The 19,180-nt window shown below is 34.5% G+C and overlaps 1 protein-coding gene across 4 annotated transcripts in view; it reads left to right on the forward strand.

Moving 5' to 3' along the window:
• The first annotated feature begins 2,166 nt into the window (after nucleotides 1-2,166).
• The window catches only part of LIPI (lipase I), a 65,034-nt gene continuing 48,020 nt past the window's right edge, over nucleotides 2,167-19,180 (forward strand). For all 4 annotated transcript variants that reach the window (XM_043893061.1, XM_043893062.1, XM_043893060.1 and 1 more), the window contains exons 1-2: nucleotides 2,167-2,475; nucleotides 17,256-17,641. In XM_043893061.1, the coding sequence (XP_043748996.1) occupies nucleotides 2,367-2,475; nucleotides 17,256-17,641 (495 nt within the window). In that variant the 5' untranslated portion in view covers nucleotides 2,167-2,366. The remainder of the gene's footprint in view (nucleotides 2,476-17,255; nucleotides 17,642-19,180) is intronic.

Here is a 19,180-nt window from a genome sequence, read left to right on the forward strand (position 1 = left end):
GAAAAGACCTTGATGCTGGGAAAAACTGAAGGCAGGAGGTGAAAGGGATGACAGAGGATGAGATGGTTGGATGGCATCACTGACTCAATGGACATGAGTTTGAGGAAGCTCCAAGTGTTGGTGATGGACAGGGAGGCCTGGTGTGCTGCATTCTATGGGGTTGCAAAGAGTTGGACACGACTGAGCGACTGAACTGAACTTATCACCCCAAAACCATGTAATGAATGCTTTCTACACCAATAAATATTGATTTCTCTGCATCACTAATTTTAATTCACAGTGTGTATTAACATGTAATTCGCTAGTGGCTCAGTGATAAAGAATCTACCTGCCAATGCAGGAGACGTAGGTTCTCTCCCTGGGTTGGGAAGATACTCTAGGGAAGGAAATGGCAGCCCACTTCAGTATTCTTGCCTGGGAAATCCCATGGACAGAAGATCCTTGTAGGTTACAGTTTATGAGTCAACACAATTTAGCAACTAAACAAACAGCAAAACAATGTATATAATTAGATGAATCCCCCACTGTTCAGCATTTATGTTGTTTTCACTTTTTTTGACTATTATAAATGTGCTGAGATGAACTTCCTGGCGCATATATCTTTGTGCATGGGTGTGATTATACTTCTTTGGCAAAGTATCTGGGATATTTAATTATAGAACCAAAGGGTGAGAACATTAAGCATTTTGACACATATTGCTAAATTACACAACTTTTTGTCCAAACTATATTCTGACAAAAAATGACTCCTTCATCTAAGTCTACTCAACTACCTACTATAACTAACTATAACATGCCTAGAAAGTTACTTGGTATATAGGGCTTCATCAATTTTATATCTTCATTATCATCATCCTCATTTTCACTCTTATAGTATGATTTATACTGTATACATGTCTGGAAGGTCTTAAAATCATTCTTTTAAATACAAGGAGACTAATTAGTACATATATATTAGTAAACTATATTCCTTTTATATAATATTTTGTCTTCCCTCTAGTTTTGCTATTTAATGCAGTGGACATTAATGGCCTCAACTTTCTCACAATTTAGAGTAAGTGAAATGTATGAAGTAAAGCATAATTTTATATTTTGAAATTTGGCCATGAATTGTTTTGTCCTAAATGCCAACATGATATTTTCAATATGAGCTCTTTAGGATGGTTAAGATGAAAATAATATGCAGGGTTCATATTAAAGTATGACATCAAAAGCATAGAGCAAAAGGAAAATGATATGTGAAGAAAGACTTATCTGTTAATTTGACTATAAACTTGTTTAGAGTTTCTCTTAAAATGTATGACATTTATCTTTCTTCCCACATTCTGAAAATATGTAGTTTACTTATATCTTTGTTAGAAAAGTACACTTGTTACAGCTAAATGATTATTTGTTGGTCTCCAGTCAAATTATCATGTTGGCACCCTTTTAAAACTGAAGTCTCACATAAAACTCCCAGAGACTGAATAGGTCAAAATAATGACGACATCTCAGCAGCAGTTACATTTTTCATGATTTTTAAATGAATACCTCATTTTGTTTGTGGCTCCTCTGAAACATCTCCCCAGACCTCAGCATAGTTTATACTGATTGATGTGAATTAAACAGGCCTGTTCTTAAAGTATCTTTTGAAATTTACAGAGACTTGAATTTCCAAACATTTAATTTTTGAACTTACAATGCACGTACATAGAGAATAGCGATTCTCTCTTTTTCTTGCCTACCAACATCTATTGTTAGAAGGAAAATAAGGGAAAAATGAAGTAAATCGTTGAAAAGAAATCTTGTAATAATTTTAAAATGTTTGCTATGTTAAAAACAAAAATATTTTTAAAATCTTCAAATAGTAGATCTCAAGAGACAGGCTAGCATTTTCAATTTTAAAATAGCCACTGAGTTTGGGTTGCAAAATGATATATGTATAAAAAGGCCATATTTTATACTTGGAAGCTTGGTGGATATGGATTTTATTATTGATTTTATGGTTATAAAGACAACTTAGTTTGTAATCAGAATGAACATAAACCACAACTTTTTCTGACTCTTTTTATTTCTAGCATTTCCTAACATCACATTTGGTTTAAGGTTTCAACAAATATCTTCTTCCCAACCACTCCTGAAATCCTGAGGTTAAGAGGAATAAAGAAAGATATAATTATCTTTTTCTTTCCCTTAAATTCACCTCATGTAGTTGAATGTTTGTGACTTATTACAGTGTTTAACTTATAAAACCTTCTCACAAGTACAAGCTAAATGGGAGAAAATGAACTGCCTCACCTTTTCAACAAACAGGGAGGAGCAAAAGCCAAGGATATTTTACATTAAAACCTATCAGACTGTGACAGTCCTACCAAAGAGAAACCTTAATGAATTTTAGAATTTCTTTTTTGGTGAATCTGAGTGCTTCTTTTACTTTTATCAGATTCCAAATGAGAGTATACATTTTCCTCTGTTTGATGTGCTGGGCAAGATCTGGTAAGAACTGATACTATGATTTATATTAAAATATGTATTAAATATTCAGTATGGCTTGAATTCTTGGGTAAAGAATGATATGACATTATGGTGTAAAAATATACTGTAATTATGGGTATTCATATAGAAACAGATTATCATGAAGAATGTGTGCGTTTGGTACATTGTATGTTCTGTATTTTATTTTACTTACTAGAAAGCTTTTTCAAGGAGATATAAATAGAACAAATACAAATATTCAAGAGAAATTTAGAATAATTTAGTACTGGAGAATTTTCTTCAGTACTAGAAATCATGGCTTAATAAACATCTTGTTTTTTTTTTTTCATTTATTTAAATAACCCTACTTTTGAGGACAATTTTTTCATAGGTAAATTGTCAGTTGCAAAAGAAACAATAGAAGCATATTCTACAATGTTTTGTTTTTTCCTATTACGTTACAGCAAAACAAAAACCAGAACAAGTTTATGATAATAATGTAGAACTTGATTGTCCTGGTTTACTGGCTTACGGTAATAAAATTTACTAATTTTAGTAATATCATTTACTACTTTATGGTAATAAATAGTTCAGTAGAACTACTTGTTCTCCTTTATGATAATAAGTAGCAATTTTACAACCACAATGGTTTTCTGTAGAGATTTTGCAAAAGAAGGCCATTTCGTTTGTTTTAAAATTCTCTTAAAAAATTTTTTGAATGCATACTTGAATAACCTTAAAATATCAACTAAAAATTCAAATTATTTCTTGTTTCTTTTCATTTGTATATATGAGCTTAAAAAGAAATTCTGGAAATGTTTGTTTTTTATTCAAATACAGACTTTGAATGGTAATAATATACAGTTCATTATTTATATTTTACTTACTTGGAATTCTTTTGATAGGTATTTTATGTTTTTGTAATGTACAGTGAATGTGAAAGTCACTCATGTCCAAGTCTTTGTGACCCCGTGGACTATATAGTCCATGGAATTCTCTAGGTTAGAATACTGGAGTGGGTAATCTTTCCCTTCTTCAGGGGATCTTCCCTACCCAGGGATCGAACCCTGGTCTCCTGAATTGCAGGAGAGCCAGCTGAGCCACAGTGTACAGTAGTGGTACCTTAATTTGAAAGAATTCTAAAGTAAAGACCCCTATCCTTTGTGTCATGTCATAGTTGACATCATTCTACATCAATATCATGGTAGACTTTCTCAAATTATTGCTTTGATTAGTAGATAGTAAGTTGTTCTCAACTGAGAAAACACAGATGTGATTATAAAGTGTGTTTCTGGCTCCGTCGACAAATAAAATATCAGACCTTTTAGATATTAATAACAATAAATAAAAAAATAAGAAAAATTAAAAGATTTGCTGAGTCTTAGAATCATCCTTAACCCATGCAAGTGTTCTCTCATTTTACATAAGTTCCTACCTACGTAGGATATTTTGTTGAAATTTCAGTGATTTATTTCAGATAAATATGTTTTTATTCAAATTATACATGCTTTTCCCTTCTTCACTAGAGGTTCTGAAATATATTTTTCAGAGAGCATTTCTTACACTCAACGTGAGAATCATTACAATTACATCTGCCTTCAGAAATGGAAAAACATCCTGAAAAACTGGAATTAGATCATTTCAAATCTTAAATAGAATCAAATAGAAGTAGAGAAGTAGCTGAACAAACTTCTGTATATACAAATATATATGTATATGCATATATATTTAAATTATATGCACATGTGTTCTTAGTACACTTTTGAGTCCTAGTATCTGCTGAAATGGTGGTTGTGGCTGTTACTATTATTACTATAGCAAGTGTCAGCAAATATTTCTGTAAAGGGCCGGATAGTGAATGCTTTAGGCTTTGAGGGCCCCACTGTCTTGATTACATCCTTTCAACTCTTCTATCATGACGTGATACTAGCCATAGACAGTTCGTAAGCCAATGAGTCTGGCTGTATTCTAATTAAAACTTATTAATGGACACTAAGTGCTTCCCAGGTGGCTCAGTGGGTAAAGAATTTTCCTGCAGTGCAGCAGATGCAGAAGACACAGTTTTGATCCCTGGGTTGGGAAGATACTCTGGAGGAGGGCTTGGCAACACACTCCCATATTCTTGCCTGGAGAATCCCATGGACAGAGGAGTCTGGCGGGCTACAATCCTTAGGGTCACAAAGAGTTGGGCACGACTGAAGTGACTTAGCACGTATGCACAATGGACACTAAAAGTTGAATTACCAAAATTTCACATGTCACAAAATATTCTTTTTTAATTTTTTTTATTGTAAAATCATTCTTAGCTTGCTGGTCAGATTTAGCCCACAGGCCATAGTTTGTCAACTCCTATGCTCCAGTAAGTAACTAATAGAAGAGATGTTCAAGCTAGACTAGTTCATCTTTCTCATTTCACAGGTGAGGAAAATGAGATTCAGAAAGATGGAGTCATCTTGTTACGATGATAGAACTTACAGTCCTGGACTCCTGGACTCTTGGGCATTGTGTTTAAAATGCAGATTCTTCTTCACAGGATGGAGGGTGAAGCCCAAGATTCTGCAATTTTAATTCACTCCCAGTTGATGCCCATGTGTATGCAGACCACACTTTTAGTAGTAAGAGTATATTTGTAGAACCTTACTAAGTGAACTGTCTATAGGGCAATAGTCATTCCAAAAGCCATGGAATTCTGAGCCCACTGACTCAGCAAAGTCATCATTATTTTTCTCTAAACTTTATAAAAATCTTTCTGATGTGATTAGTAATTTATTTCTATTGATTTACTAACATCAAATGTCCACAAACAACTTTGTAATTTATTGTACCAAAGTTTCTTTAAAATAAGAGTGTTATGAAACAAGCTGGGATTTACAGTTAAAAGACTCAGATTCAAGTCTGGTGGCTGTTCTCCCAGGCCAAATCATTTAACCTCCCTGAGCATCAGTTTCTTCATTTTTAAGTGGAAGTAAAATTTATAATACCATTCAGTGCATTGTCAGGCTCAAAGGAGATAACATAAATGAGTGATTTGGTCAATTATAAAGCAATATAAATTAGGTTAGAATAATCCACTGTTTTCTTCCAGATGCATTTTCTCTTTAATTCTCTAAGATTGATTTCCAGCTGTAGGGCTTCATGCTGTATCTACCCATGTACAGTTATGGTAGACTTGTATGTACTATGTATATCAGAATTCCCTGAGTTGTGCCTTTAAAAATGTAGATGTACCTTCCAAATCAGAATCTCTGGGCATGGCCCAAGAAACCACGTTTGAATAAACTCTTCTTGTCATTTTTTATACCCATTTTTAAACTCATGCTTAAGAATTCCTGATCAAAATATTTATCAGTCACCTACTGTATTTTGCTTGTTTGGGCAACTGTTAGTGTATTTTCAACAGCTTTTCAAATATTTGCACAGTTGACAAGTTACTGATTGAATATCTTGATTTCTTATTACATGTTAAATAAATGTATCTTCTAAATGTGCTTTGTTTGCTCCAGAATCATAAAATTAAGCATACTATGTCACTCTCTCCTGGAAGCCTTCAGGGATTTTAAAGTTCTGCCTAAAGTTTTGTGCCTCAACTGGCTCTATAGCCATGCAAACCTCTGTCTTCAGTTTGGTCAATTGGCTCATAGTATCAAGTTAGTGGTCAGTCATTTGTACCTGGAATTCTACTGGCCCCTGAAAGTCTTCATTTTTATCACACATGAATAAATAATCAAGCTAGTGGACTCCTGGTAGAATTTTATTTATGTTGCTCGACAGTTTACACAATAACTTACACAATCAATAAGCTCATGCCTTTCAGATCTGTCCCACAAATGTTGTGTTGCTTCTGTATATTTGTATATATATATACAAATTTATATTTGTATATAACCTTCCACAGGTTATTTAATCTTTTAAAATTTCACTTTCTTGAGGAAAAAGATAGCAAATATAAAACAGTACAGTGCCTGACATGGAGTGATTGCTAAATAACCACAAACCATCATTAATATCATTGATGTTATTGCTGTTAACAAGTACATTTTTGCTTTTAGAAATGAAGAAAGAGGAGGAAGTACATTTTGCTTTTAGAAATGAAGAAAGGGAAGGAAGGAGGTTTTCATGCAGGCTTTTGGGGATGAATGTGGGTTTCAGAGGATTATCAGAGGAAGAAAGTAAACCTGTACAGAGTGTGTTAGGATTGGTAATTTTTTATGACTGGGTTTTGAGGACTCTTCTGTTATTCATTCTGTCAGTGCTTAAAGTAGCAAGACAGACTAATTTGTGTGCAAGTGGGTTTGAAATCAAAGAATATTAGAATAATAGAAGTCACAGGGGACCATTTATTTCAACTCCTTCCATTTAAGGAAACCGAGGCTTAGAAATGAGAGCAGAAAAACATTTGCTCAAATTCACAAGAGAAGTTTGAAAGAAATTGGAGGCATTTGGGTCTCAATGGTCCATGTCCAAGGTGCTGTTCACACCTCTGAACCCTGTCAGTTTGGATCTCCTTGTTCTCTTCACAACCATTGCAACTATAATGGAAATATGCTTCAGAGTTAGAGCTGAACAGCCTAGAATCATTATTCCTATGTCATATGTCTTTGATATTTTTAAAAAATGTACTGCTTCTATAATTTGAAACCTAGGAAGATTTTCAGAATTCTTTCTCATGCATTGCTCTGTTGAGATTATTGCTAGAGTTATTATCTTTCTGCATATTTGATAATGAAATCCAGTATTGTGCCCTTGCTATTGAATTTCTAATCAGAGTAATTTAGACTAGTCCCCAGAACTTCAATTTGTTAAATTTTCAAACAACATCAATTCTTATTTTTCTGTTCTAAATATCTTTATCTTTCAGCCAATAACATTATTTGTTATCATTTTTTTAATCAACTCGAGTCTATTTAAACCATTTCTTCTCCTTATAACACTCACAAATAAGTATGTTAGTTAGATTTAGAACATTGAGAAATATTAAAATTCAGGAGGGAGAAACACAGAGAAAATACAAAAAGATAGACAAAAAATCTAATATTACCATCACCACAAACTACAATTATCATAGTGGTTTATTTCCTACCAGTTCTAATGCCATAAATATGTGTGTATGTGCACAAATGTGAGTTAGAGTTTACTGCATATATACTATGTATTATAGCTAAAATTAGGACCATATGTGTATATTTATCGACTCTATAGATTTCTTACTTCCTGCATTACTATGGATACATCATAATTTATAGACTCTGCCATGTATTTAGTTGATTCCTAAATAACCACTTTAAAAATAATGTGATATATATCGGTGTTAATGGTCATGGCATAATGGTAAAATGATACAGTCATGTTATTTTAATTAATCTTTACTAATCTTTAAGAAGATTGAGCACATTTTGATACGTTTATGTTTGAATATTTAATTTTGTAAAATGTCTTTATATTCTTCACTTGGTGTTCACTTGGGGTATTCTTTTTCTTCATTAATAGTTCTTTATGTATATTAATTCCTCTTCTACTTTGTATTGAAAATATTGTCCTAATTTTTTTTGTCATTTGGCTAGCTTATCGTTTTTATGTTGTTGTTGTTTAGTTGCTAAGTCATGTCCAGCTCTTTTGTGACCCCACAAACTATAGCCTGCGAGGCTTCTCTCTCCATGGGGTTTTCCAGGCAAGGGTACTGCAGTGGGTTGCCATTTTCTTCTCCAGGGGATCTTCCTGACCCAGGGATCAAACCTGCATCTCCTACATTGGCAGGTGGATTCTTTACCACTGAACCACCAGGGAAACCCGTAGTGTCTATGTGCAGAAGTTTTAAATTCACCTGCTGTGAAATCTATTGGTCTGATACTTTATGGTTTCTTCCTTCTTTTAATGCTAAAAAGTCATTCCTCAATCTGAGATGAGATATGTATATATATATATATATATATAAATAATTGTATTCTTCTAGTTCACATAATTTTACTTTTAAATGGAATGTTTTTTTATATAACTCAAATCAAGTAATTATTGTAGTAGTTATTATATTTAAAAATCCATTCCCTTTGACTACGCATGATGTTGAACATTGGTTTTGAGCCTTGTGGCCATTAGACCACTTTCTTGTGAAGTGCCTTCAATTCCTTTGTCATTTTTTTAAAAGTAACTTTTTAATTTTACATATATGTATATGTGTACTGGAGAAGGAAATGGCAACCCACTCCAGTATTCTTGCCTGGAAAATCCCATGGATGGAGGAGCCTGGTGGGCTACAGTCCATGGGGTCGCAAAGAGTCGGACATGACTGTATACGTGTATACAGGGCTTCCTAGGCGGTGCAGTGGTAAAGAATCTGCCTGCCAATGCAGAAGACGCAAGAGATGCAGTTTCGATCCTTCAGTAGGAAGATCCCCTGGAATAGAAAATGGCAACCCACTTCAGGTTTCCTGCCTGGAAAATTGCATGGACAGAGGAGCCTGGCAAGCTACAGATCATGGGGTTGCAAAGAGTCCAATATGACTGAGGGAGCATAACAGCACACGTGTGTATGTACACACATAAAATATACACACATAATATATATATATTATATATATACACACACACACACACATATGTATTTGGGATATAGGTGCTTTTTCATATGTACATTTTGCAAACCTGAACATCCACATTCTTATCAGTTCTTTTTAGGAGCAGACATTCTTCACTATGACAGTTTCAATTTATTATCTTTATGTTTCATGCTTACTGTATCATATCTGAAAAGTCTTTGCTTACCTCAAGATTGTTAATATTGTCTCTCAATATTTCACACACGTAGCATGTTGTCTGCCAGAGAATGAAGCCAAATCAAAGCCAGCAGAGCTGAGAGAAGGAGGAGAAAGGATGGGCCTTAGTTCTTTTTTGCTCTAGAGCTAGTTTAGCTCCGTTACAGTAAAGTCTGACCCTTCTGGAGTCTCCACTGAATGTCTGTGATGCTCATTAAGTTTTCTCCACTCTGGCTGGTCAGAACTGCAGTGCCTCCTAGCAGGCTGTGGCCTTTGAAGTTGTTGAGCTCACAGCTCTTTGTGGAGTTTCCCCCTCTGCAGGCACGTTTGTCTTCAGCAATGGATTTGAAGGGACTCCTGTCAGAGTTTGGAGCTCTGCCTCTGCATAGCCCCCTCCTTTGTGGTACGCTGTGATACAAATTCTAGTAGATTCAACTTCCTCAAACTCCAGTCTTTGTCCCCAGCTTGGCAGAACCGCCATGTTTTGTTGGGTTCAGCCCTCCTGCACTGAAGTCTGGAAACTGCCTCCAGGTAGAAAGGTATTAGATATAGGGTTCAAATAATTTGTTTACCTTTTTAAAGATACCATAGCTGTGTGCTTTCGTTGTCCAGTGTGTAAACTTTTTTTTCATATATTTTGTCAAGTGTTCTAGTTGTTTACAGAGGTAAAGTAAGTGTGGAATCACATATCCATAATATAAGGATGGGAATTTGATTCTGTAAGATTTTTGTTTTTGTTTTATTGGTGTGTGTGTGCGTGTGTGTGTGTGTGGTCACATAGACATGTCCGACTCATTGTGACCCCATGGTAGGTCACTCATTGTGACCCTGTTGGGCTTCATTGACCCCAGTGTAGCCCTCCAGGCTCCTCTGTCCATGGGATTTCCCAGGCAAGAATACTGGAATGGGTTGCCATTTCCTTCTCCAGGGAATCTTTCCAACCTAGGGATCAAACCCAGGTCTCCTGCATTGGAGACAGATTCTTTACTATCTGAGATACCAGGGAAGCCTTTTTTATTTTGGTAAGACATATATTAAAAGTTACCATTTTAAGTGTATAGTTCAGTGTTATTAAGTGCATTCACACTGTTGTGCCATCACCCATCTCTAGAACATTTTCATCCTCCCAAACTGAAAATCTACACCCCATGAACTCCACATTTACCACTTTTTTCCCAGCCCTTGGCAACCATTGTTCTATTTTATGCCTTGATAAATTTGACTCCTTAGGTACCTCATTTTAATGAATCATATAGCATTGATAATATTTTGTGACTGTCTTATTTCATGTAATATAATATATTTAAAGTTCTCCCATGTTGTTTCATGTGTAAGATTTTCCTTCCTTTTAAAGGCTGTGTAATATTCCACTGGATATATACACCAGCTTTTGTTTATGCATTCACCTTTACTGGATACTAGGGTTGCTTACACCTTTTGGCTATCATGAATAATGCGACAGTGAACACAGCAGCTGCACCTTTCAGCAGTGCACGCAAGTTCCAATTTCTCTACATTCTTGTCAACAATTATTTCCTGTTTTTCTTTTTTTTCCCCCAATAGTAGCCATCCAAATGGCTTTGAAGTGTCATTTCTTCCTTTTTTTTAGTTGATTGTTTTCTGCTGACATATTTTGATCTCTTTATCTTTTTTGCTGTATATTCTATATATTGTATTTATCACAGGGATTATGTATAATATCTGAAGTTATGACAGTCTATCTTAAATTGATACTACTTTAGCTCCAATAATGGCAATAAAGACTTCAGTAAAAACTTTCACTTAAAATACTCTACTCCTTTAAGCTCTGTTTTACTCACTTTATGTTATTGATGACACAGTTATATCTTTATATATTGCATACACATTGACATAGATTTGTAATTATTTCTATACATTTGTCCTTTAAATCCTATGGAAAATAAAAAGTGGAGTTACAACTCAAAATTTCAATAGTATTTTTTATATTTGTTCATAATTTGCCTTTACCAGAAAATTTTACATTTTATATGATTTCAAGTTATTGTATAACACTGTTTCACTTCAACTTGAAGGGCTCCCATTTGCACTTCATATAGAGCAGTTATAGTGTCAATGAATTCCCTCAGCTCTTGTTTGTCTCATTCACACAAAAAATGTGTTAGTCGCTCAGTCGTGTCTGACTCTTTGCAACCCCACCAGGCTCCTCTGTCCATGGAATTCTCCAGGCAAAAATATTGGAGTGGTAGCCATTGCCTTCTCCAGGGGATCTTCCCAACCCAGGGGTCAAAACCCGGGTCTTCTGCATTGCTGGCAGATGCTTTAATGTCTGAGCCACCAGGGACGTGAGTCTGGGGATGTCTTAATTTCTCTCTCATTTTTGAAGAACAGTTTTGCCTGATATAGAATTCTAGGTTGAAAGTTTTCCTCTTTAACCACTCTACATATATTATCTTACTGCCTTCTGGTTTGCAAAGTTTCTGCTGAGAAATCCACTGATAATTTTATTGAGAATCCCTATAAGTATTACTTTACCTACAAAGGTCTGTCTAGTCAAAGCTGTGGTTTTTCCAGTAGTCATGTATGGGTGTGAGAGTTGGACCATAAAGAATCGGATATGACTGAGCAACTGAACTGAACTGTTGAGTATTTGATTTCTAGAACTTTATTTTTTTTTTCTTTTCCTATAATCTACCAGAGTTGAGTCAGTTTGATATTCTTCAAGAGCTTTACAGTACACTAGTTTGAATTTTTTTTGTGTCATTTGAAAAGTTTTGTTTTTCTTTACCTGATATTAATATTATTAATGAAATTGACTCTGTGTGTGTACATGCTGAGTTACTTCAGTTGTGTCTGGCTCTTTACAACCTTATGGACAGTAGCCCGCCAGGCTCCTCTGTCCATGGGATTCTCCAGGCAAGAATACTGGAGTGGGTTGCCATGCCCTCCTCCCTGGGATCTTACCAACCCAGGGATTGAACCAGCCTGTCTTATGTCTCCTGCATTGGCAAGCAGGTTCTTTACCACTAGTGCCACCTGGGAAGCCCAAAATCGACTAAACAATGTCACAAAAAAAGCTAAACAAAACAAAACAAAAAACACAGACACTCCGGGGTGTTTAATGTAACGTAGCTGCTACATTTATGGATTCAGGTGGGAATTGTATAGGCCCTGCTCTTCTTTGTTGGGTTTGCTGGCATGTTTGGCTTTTAATTGGGTGTCAATCAACTAGGGAGACTACACAACTTAGCTCTTTTACACCTGTCTCTCCTTTTCTAGCAGGCCAGACCTGGGGTATTCTCACTGTGATGGCAGACGTATGGGATGCCCAGCTCTAACGTGCAAGCCCAGTTCAGCACCTGTTTCCATTACATCACCAAGGTCCTATTTTCCAATATTTCAAGGTGTAATACTTGTACCCATGTCAAAAATTGGGGCAAGTCATCCCGCTTATGATGGGAGAATACCTCAGACTTACAAGCCAATTGACATAGATTCAGGAAACAGTGATGTATTGGAGCCATGATTGCATCTAGTATATCAACCTAGTTTGTCTTTATTTTATTTGTGTAGAATATACCTACCTATCCATTTATTTAAAATTTCCTGTGTACCTCTTTATTTTATAGCTAAGTTTCTTTTTTATGAAGCTGATTTTTTTTAATAGGAAGACTTTGTTACAGTTACGCAACTTTATCTTTTGTGTAAGTTTATCATTTTGTTTCGTGCTTTCTATATTTTTCGTTTTCTTTGTATCTTTTGTATATGTACACATTTGCTATGCTTTCATATATTTTAGTGTATGGAAAGTCATGTCTATTGTTTTACATAGCATAATGGTTAATTGTTAAGGTTATTGATATTTTTTAAAACCCACACGTATCTATCTATTAACATTTTTTAAACTGAAATATTCTGAATCCCCCAGTTCAGGAATTTTCGTACCACTTTATCTATACCCCTTTTAACCTAAATTCCCATCTTACATTAGTATACGTTGAGGCTTCCCTGGGGCTCACACAGTAAAGAATTTTCCTGCATTGCAGGAGACCCACATTCAATCCCTGGGTCAAGAAGATCCCCTGAAGAGAAGGCTTCCTACTCCAGTTTTCTTGCCCTACAGAATTCCATGGAGAGAGGAACCATCTTATTAGTATATATTGACTTATACTAAACATTCTTATTAAACATTTGAATAAGAATAATTTCTGATATTGCATTTATGTTTTACTCAGTTTTATCCTGTTTACACTTACATTGGTATCTAACTTGTTTTTATGCTCACTTTCTTTTTTACTGTGAGTTTCTATGGATTTTGTCTTCAATAAATCTCTCATTTATTTAATGGTGATGATGTCAGGAACTTTACTTACTCAACTTTTGGTGGTATACTTTAGGAAGAATAGAAAATTTTTGGGCCACAAACTTTTGCACTTATAGTCTTCATTTATTACACTTTTATATGTCTGATGTATTATTTTGGAAGACAAATCTGAAGTCATCATAAATTCATTCTTCTATCTGCAACCTGGATTTTCTGCCTTAAGATGTTTAGGATATTTTTCTTTTTCATTGAAACCAAAACTGATTCTAGGAGGTCTGTTAGTAAGTCTGATGAACTGAATTTCTCCAGATACTGGTGAACCTTTTTCAGTTTGCATACCCTGGTATGCAGTTATTTCCTTAATTGTTTTAACTGCTACCCTCTCTCCCCATTTCCTCTCTACCTGCCAAGGGGAATGATGATTTTTAATTTGATCTTTATTTTCTATCCCATGTCTATGTTTACCTTCATAATTTAAATATCTTTTCTCCTTCATTTCTTACTATATATAAGGTGAGATTTTCATGTTTTAGCATCTGTGAAATGAATTTTTATTCTGCAATTGCACTTTTCCTTTTTGTGAATTGGAATATATTTTTATTCCATTTTAAACTTAACTTATTGTTTTTGCCTCAATACATTTTCTCTTAATACCCTCCTATTTTTGAGATGTGTTTTTTCCTTGTATTCTAACGAGAGTTCTAAAGAGCTTCCTGCAATTACTTCTGCATCTGGTAATAGACAGTAGACTTTTCTGTTGCTTGTTTTAGGTGATTTCTTTCCCATATTTCATCACGGGGGTTTTGTTTATTCATTATTCATTCCAGGGCCAGGTAAAATCTACCTTGGCTTTTAGTGGACCATCAGTTTGGATGTATCAGTTGCATTTGGACTTCTCAGAGTTCCAGCTGGTGGGAAGGTGGATAAGCACAATTGTCTACCCTGTTTGTACTCTGTTAAGCATTGATATTGCCTTGAGGTTTAATTTATTCCTCCTCTCCACTTCCTCATTCCTTTGTACTTAGAACAAATGAAGTATCAAAGTTTTTCACTTGTCCAAGTGTCTCTCAGCTGTTAATCTGGGAATTCAATTTCACTTCCTTCCTTCTTTGTCTTCTTCTGAATAATTATAATATCACATATATAATTTCCCAACTAGAATGATTGCAACTAGTGCATATTATGTATTTTCCAAATATATTTGTGTATAAATAGATGTATAGTTTTAAATGTGTATTTATATATGTTAAAATATATATTTAAATTTATCAAATACATATAAATGTATGCAGTGACTTGACCACATTTATTTCTGTGCATTTAAATCACCTCTATTTCTCCAATATTCAAATAATGTATATTCATTTTTTATGTGTTTTCAGACTATTTTCTTGGTGTAAATTCTTAGAAGTGTAATTACTGGCATAAAGTTTACTAACATTTTGTGAATTTTTTCTATGTATTGACAAATTTTTTCCCAACTCTTCTTACCAAGTTAAATCTCCAGAAGTAGTACAAGTATATGCTCTCATTAAAAAATATTTTGAGATTGTATCCTCATTTTAAAAAAATTACAATTTTTAAAAATTATGAAAAGACAAAACAGCCATGTTTCACTGCCTAGTAATAACGATTGCTTTGTTTTTTTTTTTTCATTTATTTTTATTAGTTGGAGGCTAATTACTTTACAGTATTGTAGTGGTTTTTGTCATACACTGACATGAATCAGCCATGGATTTACATGTATTCCCCATCCCAATCCTCCCTCCCACCTCCCTCTCCACCCGATTCCTCTGGGTCTTCCCAGTGCACCAGGCCCGAGCACTTGTCTCATGCATCCCACCTGGGCTGGTGATGTGTTTCACTATAGATAATATACATGTTTCAATGCTGTTCTCTTGAAACATCCCACCCTCGCCTTCTCCCAGAGTCCAAAAGTCTGTTCTGTATTTCTGTGTCTCTTTTTCTCTTTTGCATATAGGGTTATCATTACCATCTTTCTAAATTCCATATATATGTGTTAGTATACTGTATTGGTCTTTATCTTTCTGGCTTACTTCACTCTGTATAATGGGCTCCAGTTTCATCCATCTCATTAGAACTGATTCAAATGAATTCTTTCTAATGGCTGAGTAATATTTCATGGTGTATATGTACCACAGCTTCCTTATCCATTCATTTGCTGATGGGCATCTAGGTTGCTTCCATGTCCTGGCTATTATAAACAGTGCTGCGATGAACATTGGGGTGCACGTATCTCTTTCAGATCTGGTTTCCTCAGTGTGTATGCCCAGGAGTGGTATTGCTGGGTCATATGGCAGTTCTATTTCCAGTTTTTTAAGAAATCTCCACACTGTTCTCCGTAGCGGCTGTACTAGTTTGCATTCCCACCAACAGTGTAAGAGGGTTCCCTTTTCTCCACACCCTCTCCAGCATTTATTGCTTGTAGACTTTTGGATAGCAGCCATCCTGACTGGCGTGTAATGGTACCTCATTGTGGTTTTGATTTGCATTTCTCTGATGATGAGTGATTTCGAGCATCTTTTCATGTGTTTGTTAGCCATCTGTATGTCTTCTTTGGAGAAATGTCTGTTTAGTTCTTTGGCCCATTTTTTGATTGGGTCATTTATTTTTCTGGAATTGAGCTGCAGGAGTTGTTTATATATTTTTGAGATTAATCCTTTGTCTGTTTCTTCATTTACTATTATTTTCTCCCAATCTGAGGGCTGTCTTTTCACCTTGCTTATAGTTTCCTTTGTTGTGCAAAAGCTTTTAAGTTTCATTAGGTCCCATTTGTTTATTTTTGCTTTTATTTCCAATATTGGAAATAACGATTGCTTTGGTTTGGCGTAGATATTTCATTTTCTGCTCTGCTTTCATCCAGGTTGGATGGCTGCATAGATAGATATGTAGGTATATAGATGATAGATAGATAGGATGCACACATTGATGAAATTACTTATGATGATAACTAAGGTGTTTTAAATTTTTGTGTGATTATGCATAACCCTATAATTAGTATCTTTATATTTAACACAGTGCTTGTTTCGTTAGTATGACTCTAGAAAGAAAATCAGGAAGATTCACAAAAAAAAAAAAAAAGAAAATCAGGAAGAGTAAATATTTTATTATTTTGTATGTGTGGTATACACATACACACATATACAATTTCAAAATAATATATCAACTTTTGCTCTCAGCATTCATATATATGAATCTTCGTTACATTTACCCTTATAAGTATTACATATTGAAAGGATTTTTTCATTGTGTTTAATTTGATAGGAAGAAATTGATATATTTTTGTTTTTATTTGATCACTAGTCAGGTGAAATATATTTTTCCTAATGCTTATTATCTATATCTTGATATTCTTCTGCAAAACTGTTAAAATTCATAATCAACTTGTGGACTTTGTATAACACTGTCCTTATTAACAATATTAATTATTTCAATCACATCATTGCTACTTTGTACTGATAAAACTAATTCTTAATTTTTAGCCAGCCACATTCATTTCTATATTTCATTGTAAATTTTGAATACATCTAGTTCAAAATTCTACTTAAGTAATCAATGAATTACTTTCAACATTGCAGTTGCTCAGTATATTATGTTAAACTGCTAATAAAATGAAATCCTCTACACTCTCCAAGTTCAATTATTTTCTTTGCAGCAGTGACAAGAATAGAATCAAATAAATACTATCCCAATACTCAGCTTAACTGACTTTTTTTTTTTTATTTCAGATAATAAGGCACCATGCCTTGAATTTTCTCAGCTAAGTTTAAAGGATTCCTTCAGAGATCTGTTTAATCCCAAAATGGAGATATCTTTGATGTTGTATACAAGGAACAACCCGACTTGTGCTGAATTACTGTTTGAGAAGAATGACTCACTTAATGTTAATTTCAACACAAGCAAGAAAGCAGTCTGGCTGATTCATGGATACAGACCACTGGGCTCCACTCCTTCATGGCTTCAGAACTTTGTGAGGATTTTGTTGAACCAAGATGATATGAATATAATTGTAGTAGACTGGAACCGAGGAGCTACAACTTTTCTTTACATTAGGGCAGTTAAAAATACCAGGAAAGTTGCTGTGAGTTTGAGTAGGTACATTCAGAATCTTTTGGTAAGTCTGGAATTTTATGGGTTATATATATATGTTATACAATAAATGGTGGCTTTATAATACTACAAAATGGTGATAAAGAAAATACTATTTATTAATAATTTGTTAATCAAAAATTACTGCACAAGTGTGAAGAATTACTGTGTTGATGTGCTTCACATATGCAGTCACTTTTCTTTTGTGTTAATGGATAATTCTATACCTAGACATGACCTATCTTATTTTTTAAAGTTCTCTTAAAGACTCAATTATTGTATTTTATCTTAAAATATTTTAAGATTTTTATTTTTTAACTCTGCCTATGCTGACTTCAGGATTAGTTAGTGATTTTATGTGGACAGAGGAAATAAACTATTTGATCATTAGACTTTTTAGATATATTTTCTAAGATATGTCTAAAATTATAAAAGTGTACATTGGTCAAAGTGAAAAACAGCTTGAAAAGTAGCATACCTTGGAGGCAGGTCTCAGTTCCTTTTAGGCTTATCCAGTTTAAATGAAGTTCATTTAAATAAATTCACGCCAGTTCTAGGTTCATCTGTGTTTCAAATGATCTTTAAGTCAATGCATATGGAGATCTAGAGATCTATGTCTGTTCCAGAGAGAGGTTGTATTAATGGCGCTCCAGAGAAAGAAAGGTGTTATATGACTTGGGGTCATTCTTGAGCTTGAAATCCACCTTCGAGTTATATTATGCTGAACTTCCAAGCCTCTCCTGAAATTCAGCAAGCATCATAGATCCAAGAAGCAGTTGTACGCAGTTGTTAGAAGTCAGAGTAGAGGGATTCAAAGATTACTAAATCCACACCATCAGTGTGAGTCTGAGCAATAGCTCAACCATTCTGCCTCATTTCCTTGTCTATTCATTGGGGATAACAAAACTTTATAACAATATTTTATTTGAGTGTTATGGGAAATTAATTCTTAACCAGTGCTTGTTATGTAATAACCATTGAATGAAATCAGCTATCATTATTATTTTTACATCCACAAATTTGGGCAAAACTAAACCATCCCTCTGGAGACACAGAAGGCTATTGATTCACTTGTTCTTACTGGTAGCCTAAAAATTCCATAATTAATTTTTCTTTTTTGCAGTGGTCTTTTCTATACTTAATACATATACACGTCAAAGTGTGGAACTTGTGAATATTAAATACAGAAGTTTAGGAGAAGTCTAATGTTAGATATATTTCTAACAGTGCTTTTGCTTGCAATGGCTCCATATTAATAAGGAAAGATGAAAAATTCAGTAGCACAAAAGTTGAGAGGGATACTCCCTGGAGGTTGCAGGTACTAGTCTGAGAAATTTTGAAGAAAATTATCACCCTGTGCCTGGGAAACCAGAATCTAGTTTCTCATTAGAATAAATGTTCCACATCTTTCTATCAGCCATCAGATGTGTGACTGTGTAGACTGGACCATGACCTGCTTCCTGAGAGTGTAAGAGAATGTAACAAGAGAAGTTCTCCCTTGTTTAAGCTCCCAATGTCTCCATACTCTTCTCCTGGTCTGAGAGTCTAGGAGGTGATCAAAACT

This window comes from Cervus elaphus, chromosome 31, assembly GCF_910594005.1.
Source record: "Cervus elaphus chromosome 31, mCerEla1.1, whole genome shotgun sequence".
Taxonomy (NCBI): domain Eukaryota; kingdom Metazoa; phylum Chordata; class Mammalia; order Artiodactyla; family Cervidae; genus Cervus; species Cervus elaphus.